The sequence below is a fragment of the Diuraphis noxia genome, unplaced genomic scaffold, assembly GCF_037042655.1.
Source record: "Diuraphis noxia isolate RWA-SAM2 unplaced genomic scaffold, SU_Dnox_SAM2 contig0001, whole genome shotgun sequence".
Lineage (NCBI taxonomy): Eukaryota > Metazoa > Arthropoda > Insecta > Hemiptera > Aphididae > Diuraphis > Diuraphis noxia.
Genome location: NW_028301711.1, coordinates 94,477,990 through 94,494,888, shown reverse-complemented (window position 1 = coordinate 94,494,888; position 16,899 = coordinate 94,477,990). Strand labels below are relative to the sequence as shown.

At 26.3% G+C, this 16,899-nt stretch overlaps 2 protein-coding genes and 1 pseudogene across 2 annotated transcripts; 1 reads left to right on the top strand and 2 right to left on the bottom strand.

The window, feature by feature from the left end:
- Nucleotides 1-6,203: 6,203 nt before the first annotated feature.
- On the bottom strand, nt 6,204-7,589 carry LOC149062516 (uncharacterized). The gene is made up of 4 exons (XM_089215659.1): nt 7,118-7,589; nt 6,801-6,935; nt 6,531-6,727; nt 6,204-6,424 (listed from the first exon to the last, which is right to left on the bottom strand). The coding sequence occupies exons 1-4, from the start codon at nt 7,154-7,156 to the stop codon at nt 6,268-6,270; spliced, it is 528 nt and encodes a 175-aa protein (XP_089071785.1). The 5' UTR covers nt 7,157-7,589; the 3' UTR covers nt 6,204-6,267.
- Nucleotides 7,590-7,917: 328 nt separating this feature from the next.
- On the top strand, nt 7,918-12,670 carry LOC149062515 (uncharacterized; annotated as a pseudogene).
- A 3,073-nt stretch (nt 12,671-15,743) lies between these two features.
- Nucleotides 15,744-16,823, bottom strand: LOC149062514 (uncharacterized). Its single transcript, XM_089215658.1, has one exon. The coding sequence runs from the start codon at nt 16,821-16,823 to the stop codon at nt 15,813-15,815; it is 1,011 nt and encodes a 336-aa protein (XP_089071784.1). The 3' UTR covers nt 15,744-15,812.
- Nucleotides 16,824-16,899: the final 76 nt, after the last annotated feature.

Below are 16,899 nucleotides of genomic sequence, written 5' to 3'. Positions count from 1 at the left end.
GTATATGTTTGTAAATATTATTAAAATCGCTAGTTATTCATTGTATTATTATATTACATTTTTGTCCATTTAATGATTGACTATATAGTTATTATAATTATTTCATTAATTATTATTCCGTGGCAACATAGACTGTTGGTTTGTTATTTTTAATAGGTTTTTTAACTGCGAAGGAGGATACAGTTGGTTTGGAACACGTGTATGTATGGAAAAATGTTTGCCACTAAGGGGCACCCATCCGAGAACTAGTTGCAGCTGGCGGTATGTACACTCAATAATGTTACGTGAACGATTGCAGCAACCGCGCCACCCAAAGCCACTGTATAATAATTATTATTCAACAATTTGTTATTTCCTGTATTTTCGAAGTATATCATTATATACTAATAAAAAAGTATTTATATGCACAAAGAGTATTTTTTTTCCTGATAGAATTTGACATTAATGTGCATCTTATATGCTTATTGCCTATCGTATATAACTATTACAGTAGTACTTAAGTTATTTATTCTGTTGACAATAATTATTGTACAGTATAGTAGGTACCTATTCATACGCATTGTATAGTTATTAAGTGTGATTATTTTTATCAGCTGTAATAAAATATATACTAATGAACGGATTGACAGGTGAATCGGAGTACAAAGACGAAATAACTCTGACTCTGAATCCCTTCACAATATCATATTATCACTCTCAGTGGACTGGGTCAATTCAAACATGTGCCGTGTCTGTATATCACGTTCTTGTAAAAGTATAAGAAATACACCTACACCACGTCACCACGTCACCACATACTTTGTACAAAACACTTTAAAATAAATACAATAATGAATAAATGGATACAGTATAATACAAAATAATATTATGTTTTGTGCGTTGGTGCCCACAATAATAATATGAATACTGCTGGCAACAAGACGCATCATGAAAACCATGATTGTATTTAGGTTTTTTGATCGATCAATATTCTGATAATAGATATACCTAGATGTACAAAGACACCAAATAGTATTATTATAGTAGTACTTAAGTATTTCAACACGTCAACTCAATATTTATAGATACTAATATCGTAAATATGTGGGTTGAGCCAAAGATTTTCACACGGTAGTAGATAAATATTTTAAATATTAATTATTATAATATATTAAATATGCCAATGAGTATTTTTGGTATATGCGGTAATCAAAAAAGGAAAAGAAAAGGACTTTCATCGGCGACCACGATATTTTACATTACATTACCATTACTTAGCCACTTAGGTATATCGTTTCGAAACGTCATCTTTGAGTCAACTTTTTTTACAGTCTTCAAGTCGTCTCCAGCTGAGGGATATGATTTTCGAGTTTTACCTTTGTACTATTTGATATTATACAATATAATTAATATACATACTAATATACTACGTACATCGATTCAGACAAAAACCCATCGCATTACAATACACGATTGTCAATAGGGAAACAACGCCTGCGGGCGGTCATGTACCTTTATTACATACCACCTATACAATATCATATGTTTAAGCGTACGATATAATATATTATACAGAGTGATATATTCATTACATCTAGGCTCGCTATTTTACAAACTATCAACGTCACATTAATTGTACATAACTTTAAGTCATTAAAAAATATTTTTTATTATTTTTATCAATTTAATATATATATATATATATATATATATTTTTTTTTAATGACAACATATAATTTTAAAGATATTCATCCAAGTTAGAATATTTTTTAGAGTACTTTGACGCATAAAAATAGAATTTTAAACTAGTCTAGACTAGTCTAGATTTAGTTTATGATAGTTATAATTTATAAATAACTATATCTAAGTTTAAAAGATGAACAGAATGATAGGCCAACCGCCAACACTTTGCAAGGTACTTCAAAGCCACTCTACACTGCTCGTCTAAACTTAAAATATCTATAACTCTAAACCCTAAAGGTACAGTTCAATAGCACGTGGTTAAGATATACACACATATATATATATATATAAGCCGGCGGTTCGTACCCATTTCCATCATAAGTGGATCTCTCCCTTTTCCACCATTAACCATTCCCATTAAAAGTGTACCTTATTAATACTGGTTTTCACCAAATGAGATATTTACCACGATGGCAAAAAATGACATATAGTTAAGTACCAATGTATTATCTGTATTCAATATAGCATTATGTTGAGCACAAACTGCAGTCTGATAGCAGAAATTTGCATAAAGCCCATATATTTGTCCATTATTTACCTTCCCGATTGAATGAGGGAGACTGTTTATAGGCACTACTTACAATTATTTAACGATTGTAACCATTTTTATGTTGTAATTTTATAGTTTTTGACGAAATTTAACTTTTAACTTTTTAAATTTACTTAGTTATACGTTTATACTTTCTATCAACTAAATTACGCAGTTAGTCAGTGCCTACATGTATAAATATGTGTACGTGTTTATTGGACATTATCTTTTAAAAATAGTTAAGTGGATCTAAGAAAATATTTTAGGGAGAATATTATTGTAACAGTGCTTGGAAAAGTTAACACTGATGTTTTCCCCCCATACTGAATAAAATATATTTTTTTAAATTTTAGCGTGATTAAAGCTTTGAAATATCTTATACTTAAAATAAAACAACATAAATATTAAATTAAATCAAATTTGGAAAAGAAAGCATAAATTTGTAGATAATATAGTAAATTAAGAAAAACGTGCATTTATTCTTTAAAATCTGATTCATAAATCAACGAATTGAGATCTTGTAATCGTTTGGTAATTTTCATAGTTTCATAATTATAGGCATCAAATCGACGTAGTTTAATGATTCACAAGCAGCTTATTCATGTAGGTACTCTGCACATCTTAGTCACACACAGGATGGCAACATAACGTTATTTTATTCCTTAAATAGGTAGGTATTTGTATACAATAACTTACGGTACTAAATAATTATATAAACATTTTTTTTTTTTTTTAATCTTTGAACAAAATTTTTATTTACAATCTGTATTTACAATTTTATACAAATAGATAAATTGGATGAGTTGGAATGACAGGAAGCGAAAGTCCCCATTAGTGGTACCTCGTAAATATAAAACAAAAATAAAAATGTGTCATAATATGGTTATCAAGAGATAGGTGACGGTTTTGTTCAGGGTAGAAATCACTATTTAATTTTACCATAGCTAAAAAATCACAAGAGTATTAAAATTGAACTATCCGATGAATTGATACTCATTATTGATGTTTTTTAATAATTATTCTACTAAAGTACTACATTTATAATAAAATCTCCTAACATAGACTAATTTTTCTGTTCGTAGCTGTTACACTTCATTCATCAAAAATAAAATCGATATAAGATCATAGTATCTAATTAAATAATACAACCATCTAAAAAAACTTGCAATTTTAAATCGGTTCGTAATTTATTAGTAGCCAATGTCGACATTATGATAGGTATTATATGGTGAATTGACATAACACGAATAATCCACTTAACCTTTTCTAAATAATACATAGGTTTATATTACTAACCTTTATATTGGTAAATGTATAGAATTATACATAATAATAACGTTCATACAATATACATTTATACAACGGACAATAACAAACATTCATGACATTTTAGATGATTAATTTTTATACACATTTTCTATTTAGCTATTTGGGTACCTAATCTTTTCTTAGTAGGTCTCTATATCATAAAACTAAACTACTGACCAAATTTCATACTCATGACATTCCTACTAGACGATGACAAATCAGTCAGGACATGCTATTATAATATATGTCTATATATATATTATATATATATAGGTAATAATACTATATAAGAGATAAGATACTATGTTTTATCTATGAATACGAGTATCTTCATTCAAAGACATTTAGGACCTCTGCCCTGATATCAGAGATTCAAAACTGTAACAACGCAATAAACTGATTTTGCTGGACGCCTGTTTTTCTATGTTACTCATCGTTGAATGTGTCAAAGAGAGAGAAAACATATAGTGCTATGTAGTTCTAATTTAACATACCAATTTCGATTAGTATACACTGCAGTATGCACATGGCGAAATAATGTCTGTGTGACGTGTTAGGTACTGACCATCAATTAATATTTTACACGGTTGGCTTGTGATCGACACCATAATCGTTCAGACTTCGAAAAACAGGTAGGTAGTTGGCAACGCAATATTATTATTTGCCGAACTCAAACACGAACTACTAACAGTTGTTGGGTGTGCATTACGATTTTACGCGTTTCTTAGTGCTGTCATCGAATTTCATATTATTTACTATATAGGCAGGTTGGTAGGTACATACTACGGCACTATAAGTATATTGCAGTAATAATATAATATTTTACGCACATTAGTAGTATATATTTGTATGTTCACAGCCAGCTTTTCCACGGTAATTTTTTTTTTTCAAGGGGAAAATTCTCCCTTGGAGCACTCTGATTTACCGCGTAACACAATACGGTGATTACACAAGATTGTCCACCTATTTGCGCCTTACACAAAAATATTTACCGTATCAACTATTTTTCCCCGTTTTTTAAAATTTTTTCAATCAAATATCGCTAATTTTTATAAAAATTACAGGGAGATTGTTTTTATGTTTTTAATCATGTTGGTTACACTGTTCTAGTTTTTAAAAATTTATATATTTTAATTTCTACTATTTAGTTGCAAGTTAATAATTTTACATTTAGTTACTGCTGATCCGTCGTGTATTCGAGTTGTGTTTTTCAAGTTATTATTTCAATTAATTAAAGAAATGAATTTACCAAAACTTACAAGCGATTTTCAATCATTAGTTCATCGTATACGAAATAATTCAGTTCCAACCCATCCAGGATATACTTCAATTTATTCAAGATTAAGATCTTTTGAACATTTTCCTTTAAATTGTTTTCAAAATAAATATGCTCTAGCTGAATGTGGGTTAAAATATACAGGAGTAGAAGATATCGTCGAATGCTTTTGCTGTGGACTTATTCTTCATAATTGGAAACGAGAAGATGACGTTTGGATTGAACATTGCAGATATAATCCAAAGTGTATATATGTATTATTAATGAAGGGAAATCAGTTTGTTCAAAAAGTGTTAAGTAAATATTGTAACAATGAATATATTTGTAATTGTGAAACTAGGTCATACGACACCGTTTGCTAAATCATGTCTTTTCATTATATGTTGTAATAAATAAAAAAAAAATATTATAAACAACTTATATGTGTTAGTTTTTAATCTAATATCTCGTGGACGTATAGTTCAGTGGATTAGTGCGTTAGGTTAATTTAATAAGTTAATTTCATGTTTCAGGTAAGTAAGTATAAATAATTCCCTCTACTCCCTTCACTACACACTAATCTACTGAACTGTACGTTCACATTTTTTTTACCATTTTTTTTTTACAACAGATTTAGTATATAATATGTTTACTGATGAAAAAAAACCTCAGTTCAAAGTATATGTTCCATCAGTTACATTATACTAGATTTTTTCATATTGATAGTCTGAAACATTACTATAAATATTATTCATCATGGTTCTACCTATAATCGTATCAAAATCAACCTTCGACATTCGTCCGTATAGTAAGAAGAGCGTTACAGTCGGTTTATTAATTAATAAACAAATTTCGATTATTGTGTTATTAGAATGTAAATTATCAAAGAAGATAATTACTTTAAACTTAGAACAATGGTTTACACTCATGTCTGAATCTAATTACATTTCAATTACTAATAATTTACACACCAGATGTAGACGAACAAAAATATCTGATAACTTTACATATTCAACTAATGTTAAGCAGAGTTCAATTACTTTACATATCAATGATGATTATATCACTTTATCACATATAGATTTATGTAGACTTAAACAGCTTCAACATTGTGTAGATCTCTACATTGCAGAAAAACAGAAACGTCTACCAAGTTACCAAGCTACATTTAACACAGCTTACGATCTAATAAAAAACGACGTCCGTGGTCTACCTATCAGTTGTCAGAGAAATGAATTCACAAACCAGTATATACAAAACTATGATTTTAGTTATTACACTCATCTGCAAAACGATGACACATCATTCCTATATGAAATATTACAATACCATTTTAATACAATGTCAGACTTAATACTTCAGGATTTAATAGTATAAAATAAACAAATATTTATATAATATATTGTATTGTTTATTCAATAAAAAACTCATTTTTTAAAAAAACATATAATAATTAGCCTATTATTTTACTTTTGATTGTACGACGTCCTGGGTCTTGTAGCATCGTGTCAAATATTGACTGCATGGTCTGATTCAAGCTTACATTCAATGTCTGGTCTTTTGACTTTTCGCTTGTATACAACTTAACACCAGCTTCACTAAACTTCCACCTATAATTATTATTTTTTAAATCATGAAATGAAGTGATAATAAAAATACCTATTGAAAAAGATTAACAATAGTTTAAAAAAAGTAAATTAATTATAAATTATTTACCTATCCTTAACCGGAACATTTTCAATATTTGAACATTTATAATGTGTTATCACCCAGTAATCTGTTGGCTTCTCCTCAAATGTAGTTTTTATCGTAATTAAACCGTCACCTTGTCGAAAAGTTAGCGAATTGAAAACTTCCTCATCATATTCTTCTGATCTTAAACGATCACCAACATTGTCTCTGTATGATGCATTCTATAAATGAAAAATATAATTTATATATATATATATATATATTTTATTTATAATAAAAAATAATTTAACTAACCATTTTCATCTGCTTCTTATTTGTAGATTTTTTTTCATTCGTCTTCTCAACACCACGTTTTAAAGTGGTTTTTGTTTTAGATGTTGATGCTAACGGTTTAACTTTAGAGTCAACGGATTCACTGAAATGTTCATTCTATGGATCATAAAAATAATATTTTTTTTTTTATTTAAAAATGTACAAGTGGTTTTATAACTGATATCTAAAAGAAACATATTTTATTTTTTTATGTTTCTTAATAATTATAACCATAACGTTGAGTAGTGTTACGACTGACCTCCAATTTGTTATTTGGTTTTTAAAAAAACTTTACTTACCTCTGATTCTGAAGAAATAATTGATGTTCTATAAGACATTTTTGAGCTGCGTTGTAGACTGTGTTGAGGACTGATGAACGTTAATGGTTTTACATTGGCTTTTATACACAGATATTAGCCACTACCACAATAATTTATATATGTAAAATGCTAATGTTAATAGCAATGACTTGAAAAACCTTTCTACAAACTTGTTTTACATGAACACAAGTGGCATTATATGAATTATTAAAGAAACAGGATCTAAAATAATCACCCGCCTTGAAAATCAGATTTGATATAACAACGTTAATGACCTCAAAAGACTTTTCAACAAATATGTAATATAAGCAATAATAGTATAATATATGTATATAATATTAACATTTATTAGAATCAAAAAAATAATTAGTATGAACCGGATTTCAGATATAAAAACGTTAAAGGTTAATAGCAATGACCTGAAAAAACATTTCCAAAAAAAAAATGATTATATATGAACAAGACATTATATGAACTGGTTAAAATATCAAATATAATTTAAAATAAATTAGAATGTATATATTCAAATAGACTTCTCATATAATAATGTAATAAGAATTTGCATGAAAGACTACAAACATGTTCTTACATGGACAAAAGAGAATGGTATTAAGTAATATAATGTACAATCATCTCAGGATTATGAGAGGTACCTAATACTCAATGTTCAAAGAGAGGGTTAAACTCTAGTATAAAACACCGAATTTTTAAACATAAAGTCATCAGTTCACCAGCAGCTCTAACAGACCAAGAAGCTACAGAACAGCAACCATCCTCGACTCTCCAGCAAAACAGTTACATCAGAACAGACCATCAAAAACGTAAAACATCTTCAACAACAATAGCAACCGTCAGCCAGACTCAGAAAACAGTCAACAGTCAGACTTAGAATACTTCAACACTAACTATGTAAGTACCTATTTTATTATTTTATTAAAACTTTTAATCTTTACTCCTATTTTTAAAAAAAACTAGAAACAGAATAACAATGATTTAAACACATCATCATTATAATAATATAGTTTTATGATAATATTATCTATGTTTATATATTATATGATAAAATGTTAACATCATATTTATAAGATAGTAATTACATTTTATTACACATCAGCAATCTACTATTAACGAACATAACCTTAAAAATATATACCGTCTCTATCACCATAGAACAGTTAGCACTATCACCGCTTAATATTATCACCGAACGCAATATTTATTATTTTATAATATTTGATATCAATAATATAAAAAAATGTTATATTTTCATAGTATAATATTCAATATTTACATAAAAATATTACAATTTGAGCTAAGTTTTTATAATTGAAATAAGTAGTATAATATTCTTATTCTAATAAGAATTCAATAAGACTGTCTGCTATTAGATATAAAAAATATGTCTATCTATAATGAATTGTATGTATTCATTTAACATTGAACACAGTTATAGTAATATATGATATGTGTTCCTATATTTTAATCTTCATGATTATGTTTTTATAAAGTTCATTTAATTTAGATAAAAATTAAATTATTTACAATACAGTTGGTTAATATATTTTATTACATTTTTTTTCTATATTAAATTGTAGGTATTCATTTAAAATTATTCAAAGGAAAAAAATAAATTTAATATACAACAAATACACAGGTATAAGTAATAGATGATGTGTGTACCTATATTTTTAAACTTCATGAATATCATAGTATAATATTCAATATTTACATAAAAATATCTCAATTTGAGCTAAGTTTTTATAATTGAAATAGGTAGTATAATATTCTAATTCTAATAAGTATTCAATAAGACTGTCTGCTATTAGATATAAAAAATATAGTTATCTATAACAAATTGTATGTATTCATTTAACATTAGACAGGAGAAAAAATAAATTTAGTATACAACAAATACACAGTTATAAGTAATATATATTAATATGTGTACCTACATTTTAATCTTCATGATTATATCTTTTTATAAAGTTCATTTAATTTAGATAAAAATTAAATTACATACAATACAGTTGATTAATAATATATTAGATTATTACAGTTTTTCTATATTAAATTGTAGGTATTCATTTAAATTATTCAAGGGAAAAAATAAATTTAGTATATAACAAGTATACAGTTATAAGTAATATATATTTGTGTACCTACATTTTTAAACTTCATGATAATATTTTTATAAAGTCCATTTAATTTAGATAAAAATTAAATTGTGTACAATACAGTTGGTTAATATATTTTATTACATTTTTTCCATCTATCTTTATTAAATTTTATGTATTCATTTAACATTATTCAAGGGAAAAATAAATAAATTTATTATACAGCAAATACACAGGTTTAAGTAATATATGATGTGTGTACCTATATTTTTTAAACTTCATAGTATAATATTCAATATTTACATAAAAATATCTCAATTTGAGTTAACTTTTAATAATTTAAATAGGTAGTATAATATTCTAATTCTAATAAGTATTCAATAAGACTGGCTGCTATTAGATATAAAAAAATATATCTATCTATGACAAATTGTATGTATTCATTTAACATTAGACAGGAGAAAAAATAAATTTAGTACACAACAAATACGCAGTTATATATAATATGTGTACCTACATTTTTAAACTTAATTTTTTATTTTTATAAAGTTAATTTAATTCAGATAAAAATTATATTATATACAATACAGTTGTTTAACATATTTTATAATTAGATTTTTCCGTCTATGTTTCTATGATTTAACATACTGTGTATTAACATTAATGAATTTGAAATAATATTACAGACAATGGATTCAAAAAACAAAGATGAACTTATGAATAAATATCAATATAATTTACAAACCATGGAATCATTAAGATTAGGGAATATTGAAGATAATAAAAATAATATATTAGAAACGAAAGAAATTAATAAAAAAATTAAAGAAATAAAACATAACATTTATTTAATCAGGATATGTTCATCATCAAATGAATTTGAAATCAATAAATTAAGAGATAAATTGTTTTCTTTAAAAGAAAAAAAAAGAGAAATATTTAATAAATATGGTAATAAATATATTGATTATGTTAGAAAAATGGAAATCTGTTATGGAGAAAGATATAGTATGGATATGATGATACGTTGTCAAACATTTCATGACATTTACTTTTCTAAGAAATTATGATTTTAATTTAATGTTTATAGCTATGTTTTTTTGCTTGTAAAAATAAAAACTATTAGAAACGAAAGAAATTAATAAAAAAAATTAAAGAAATAAAACATAACATTTATTTAATCAGGATATGTTCATCATCAAATGAATTTGAAATCAATAAATTAAGAGATAAATTGTTTTCTTTAAAAGAAAAAAGAGAAATATTTAATAAATATGATAATAAATATATTGATTATGTTAGAAAAATGGAAATCTGTTATGGAGAAAGATATAGTATGGATATGATGATACGTTGTCAAACATTTCATGACATTTACTTTTCTAAGAAATTATGATTTTAATTTAATGTTTATAGCTATGTTTTTTTGCTTGTAAAAATAAAAACAATTATTATTTAATGATGATGTGTGTTACTATTTTAATATTTTATTACTAGCAGATAGTTTGCAAATATCTATATAATTTGCAGAAACATGACATCATACATCAAAACAGAAATTAATGAAGTGTTGAAACAACAGGTGGAAAATCAGAAATATGGTGAAAGAGAAGAAAAAAAATTTAAAAAAATGATTAACGATATTAATATTAAAATCAAAAAAACAAACCTGAAGTCGACTAGGGAAAATTTATTAAAAAAAAAAAAAGAAATTAAAGGTGATTACGATGAATCTAATCATATAGGTTATCGATGCCAACAAAGTTGTATATTGCATTTATCATACCTATATGATTTATTAAATAATAATTAAGTTTTTAATTTCTTTTTTTTTAAACTAGTTGCTTAGGTTTGCTGAATATTGTATGATTTATACTATAAAAAATAATAAAGTGATTACAATATTATTATTGTTTATTATATTTTTTTTTTCATTTAATTTATTTTCAGCTTAATTATGAAAAGAAAAATGGTGACAAAACGTCAGCGAATGACATATGCTGATGAAGGAATATTTGAAATTGAAAGATTTAAAAAATGTTCAAAAACTTTTATAGTTAAGAATAATTTAAAATTTTTAGACTACACACTTTTTTTTAACTATACTTTAGACAAAATAATTCCAAAGTTAAAGGAATCATGTCTACAAACATCTATAAAATTTAATTTATATGTAGATAGTGTATATGAACGAATTATCACACAAGAAGTACAGGATATAGCATTTAAAACCTCTAATACACTTGCATGTAATTCCTCTGATTTTAATAAATTACTGAATGGGATGTTCAATAAATTATTAAGTGAAGAAGATGATTTTTTAGCAAAAGCTTCTGGCTGGTCACTTAAAACAATAGATGCATTACAATTGAGAATTAATATAGTAAATCCTCTCAGAGGAGGAACGTATCTAGATCTTCCTGAATATATCAAAGATAAAAGAGCAGTCATAAATGTAAAAAATAATGATGTTAAATGTTTTAAATATTCAATACTATCAAAGTTTGACAATCGTTCAAATAAAACTTATTTTAATAAGAAATATTTTGAAATGTTAGAAAAAAAAAGTGGCTTAGATTTTAAATGTATAGATTTTCCTACACCAATCAGTCAGATAAAAAAATTTGAACGTATAAATAATGTATCAATTAATATTTATAGTTTAAATGATAAAAAACATATTTTCCCTCTATATATTTGTAATACTGAAAGAAAAAAACATTTTGATCTACTTTTGTTTAATAATAATAACACATCACACTATTGTTATATAAAAAATTTTTCAAGATTTATTAGAAGTCAGAAAACTAAAAACTGTTCCAGATTAATTATCTGTAAAAGATGTTTTACTACTTTTAGTGAAAAGCCATGTAAAAGCAAACTTTGGGGTAAGAAAGGGTTGAGTGAACACCAGCATAATTGTAGAAAGAACCAATTAGGGAGACCAATAATGTTTGAAAAGGGGGATGATGATTTTATTTATTTTAAAAACTATAAAAATACACAGAGAATACCAATTGTTATTTATGCAGATTTTGAATGTATTTTAACTCCTAAAAATAAGTCTAGTGAATTTAATAGTTACGAAAAATCTAAAACTTATGCTACACATTTACATGAAATTATGAGCTATGGGTTTTATGTCAAAGTTAACTATGATGTTATATCAAAAGAACTAGTAAAACAGTTCAAAATTCCGAGAAAGGTGGTAATTTATAGAGGTGAAAATGCTGCAAAAAAATTTATGGAAAATATGATTGTTATTGGAAATAATATTAATAAAATTTATCAAACAAATAAACCGATGAATAAATTAACTAAAGAAGAAGAAAGTAATTTTAAAAATACTAAGTTTTGTGGAAAATGTTCGAGACATTTTAAAAATAATAATTTAATTAAAGTTCGAGATCACTGTCATTTTACTGGTAAATATAGACAATGTCTTTGTCTTCAATGTAATTTTGAAATAATTAACCCCTCATTCGTACCAATTTTCTTCCATAATTTATCGTACGATAGTCATTTCATAATTCGGGAACTTGGTTGTAATGATAAAGATATTCACGTTATTCCTAATTCGTCAGAAAAATATATATCCTTTAGTAAAGAAATCGCACATAGATTTAGTATTAAATTTGTCGATACATTCCGTTTCATGAGCGAATCATTAAGTAAACTTGCATTAAATTTATCTGAAGATAAGTTGAGGTTTAGAGAAACTCTTAAAAATTTTTCCATGAAAGCATTAGATCTAGTCACTCAAAAAGGAATCTTCCCTTATGAATATGTCGATAGTTGGAGTAAATTAGATGATACTTTCTTACCATCAAAGTCTGAATTTTATAACTCTTTGACAGACGAAAAAATAAGCGATAAAGATTATATGCATGCTAAAAATATATGGCGAACATTCGATATAAAGACTTTAGGTGAGTATAGCGATCTTTATTTAAAGACTGACGTTACCATACTGGCTGACGTGTTTGAAAATTTTAGAGACTTATGTTTATCTACTCTCAGATTAGATCCTGCTCATTACATGACTGCTCCTGGATTTGCTTTTGATTGTATGCTTAAGTACACTAAGGTAAAATTGGAAAGGTTAAAGGATTACAACATGCTCCTCTTTTTTGAAAACTCAATCCGGGGGGGCATTTGTCAATCAACTAAAAGATATGTTAAAGCAAATATACCAAATATTGAAGGACTGGACTATAATTCGAATGAACCAATCACATGGATTACATATCTTGACTGTGTAAATTTGTATGGTAAATCTATGTTAACAGAATTGCCTTTCAAAGATTTTGAGTGGGTTAATGATCTCAATATCGATGTCACTAAAATTGCCGATGATTCAGAAGTTGGGTATATATTAGAAGTTGATATCGAGTACCCTAAGTATTTACATAAAAGTCATAATGATTTCCCATTTTTACCCATTAATGAGTGTCCTCCTAATTCTAAAGCTAAGAAATTGCTTACTACATTATCATCAAAAAAAAACTATATAGTACATTATAAAAACTTAAAACAGGCGATTTTAAACGGTATTAAAGTGACGAAAATTCATCGAGCTATTAGCTTTTCACAAAGCAAATGGATGGCATCATACATTGAATTGTGTACAACTATGAGAGTTGAAGCTAAAAACGAGTTTGAAAAAAATTTTTGGAAGTTGTTAATCAATAGCGTTTTCGGTAAATGTATGGAAAATGTTCGCGCAAGAACTTCTATAAAACTTGTTTCATCAGCAAAAAAAGCTAGGAAATTAATGGTTAAAACTAATTTTAAAGACAGAACTATATACACTGAGAATCTTATGGCTATTCATCAGCGTAAGGAAATCATTAAATTTGACAAGGCAATTTATGTAGGATTCGCAATTTTAGATGTTTCAAAAACATTTATGTATGACTTTCATTATAATGTAATGAAAAAAAAATATGGTGCTAAAATTAGTTCTTTGTATTCAGATACTGATTCGTTGGTATACGCTATCCAAACAACAAATTTTTTCGATGATTTAAAAAATAGTTTACTACCATATTTTGATACATCTAATTATCCTAAAGACCATTATTGTTTCAGTGAGACACATAAAAATCAACCAGGATATTTTAAGGATGAAATGAAAGGAATAATTCTAAAAGAATTTGTCTCATTAAGACCGAAATTATATGCGTATAAAACTGTACATAGTGTTGAGGAAAAAAAAGCAAAAGGTGTAAAAAAGTATATAATTAAAAATCACATGAAATTTGAAAATTACATGGATATATTAAATGCATTTATAAACCATATAACTGTTGAGGATAAACAAACTCATAGAAAAATGAATTTTATTCAATCCAATAAACATATTGTCCATTCGAAAACTATGACTAAGCTTGTTCTTAGTGCTAACGATGATAAACGTTATATAATGGATGATGGGATTAATACATTGGCTTATGGCCACTATAAATTAAAAAACTTTATATATCCGCAATCGAAATAAACAAAAAGCGCTATCTATCAGTATTATATAATGTTTTAATTGTTAAATGTTTCATGTAAATAAACAAATTTTTATTGTTATCAAAGAAAAACAGTAAAAAGGTAAAATATAATAATATGATAAAAATAATATAATATAAAATTTTATTTTAATATATCTGACAACGTTATCCATGAATTATAACTTGTATCAAAACCTAACCACTTGACAAACATTTTATTCCCAACTTTTTTTATAACACGTTCAACAAGAAAGGTGTTTGGAAAATCAGTTAATTTAATTTCTTGTTCATAAAAACCACCTAAGATTATATTGTTCGATTCATCTTTTAATTGATACGTTACTGGATTTGTATGTAAAATTTTTGAAATTGTAAATATTTCTGTCGTCCAATTTGGTGTGTATCCCTTATCAAATATATGTTTATATTTAGATATTCTTACTTTGTCATTAATTTTAAATTTTGGTTTGTATAATGTTTTGATATTTGTATGTGTGTTAAGTTTAATTTTGTTTGCATCCATTCGAGCTTCACTTGGTGTACATTTAATTGTTCTATGTTTTGTATTATTATAGTTTTGTATAATTTTTGATATTGTATTATACCAATTCCATGTACCTGTTGCAGTAAAATGTTTATATATTTTATTTTTAAGAGTTTGTATTACACGTTCACAAATTGAACACTTAATGACACTGAATGAACTATAATGTTTAATTTTATATTTTTTCATTAAATCTTGAAATTGATTATTATAAAATTCTGTACCATTATCTGTCTGTAACAATTTTGGATTAGCTTTTTTCAATATATTAAACATAGCTTTTGTACATTCCTCCGCTGTTTTATTTTTCAATGCTTCTACCCATACATACTTGGTAAATGTATCAATTATGATTAAAATGAATTTAAAACCTTTATTTTGTCTAGAATGTGACTGCATGTCTATTAAATCAGCTTGCCAGAGATCATCTTTAAACCGTGTAACTACGCTACGTCTAGGAAATATTTTTCTCGCTGGTCGATGTAGCTCATTAGCTATATTCTCTAAGGTTGTCATTATACTATAATATTCCTCTCACGTAATTCTTCTAAAATAGATATGATTTCATTACTAACGCCAGTATTACCAACTCTTTGTGATGATGTTAAAAGATTTAATCTAGTTACTAATTCATTTGGATCATCATAATAAACTAACTGTGTTTGAGGTATTACATCTTTATATAAACCAGAACCTTTCTTAGCATGTGGTGATGCAGTAAAATTAAACATCTTTTCAACTGGAGGATCTACAGACATAGAACTGTTTGCTGTAGGGTTAAAATCAAATGGTTCATTTGTTATGGTTGTATTATTATGAACGTTACTACGTTTAGCACTCGAACTAGATAAATGTTCGTTTAATTGTTTAAAGCTTATCCGAGGAGCTCTAGAGTTATTAATTTTAACTATTTCTTCGTTTAACTGTTTTTCTTCATTTTTCATTCTTTCGTAGAGAGGTTTTACAACGGTCGCCCATTTATGAAACTTTGAGGTTTTTGGTTTCCCATCCGCTTTTAAATGAACTCGAGAAGTTTTCAAAATATCGTAATAAGATTCCATATCTTGTATAGTTGTATTTTTTGGTTCTTTCTCACATAATAAAGACTGTAGTCCTAATGTCCATGGATAGTATTTATTAAGCAGCTGTAAGTTACCATGGCTAAAAGTTACAGAGTAATCTCCTATTTTGTAAGAATCACTAGTTCTATCATAATGTAAACCATAAGATTTATCATAACGTTGTGATTTAGGACGTTCAAAAAAATTTACAAATGTCGAATTTAATTCATCATCTTCATTTTCTCCACTAGTGTATGAGGTTTCTGCATTTTTATAATCAGCTAGTTGTAAGTTACACGATGTATTTTTTTCTATTTTTGTACTGAGTGGTTCAGTTATTGGTTTAAATGCTTCACGGAAATAGTTATCTGAATCTATAATACCACGTTTCATTTCCATTATTTTTCGTTTAATATTTTTTTTTGATATTATTAAATTTTTCAGCAAAACTTTTTCTTTGTTCATAGTAAATAATAAACTCAATATTACTGTATCGTATGACCACTGGCAAGACTATGTAGATAATAACAATGTTACATTA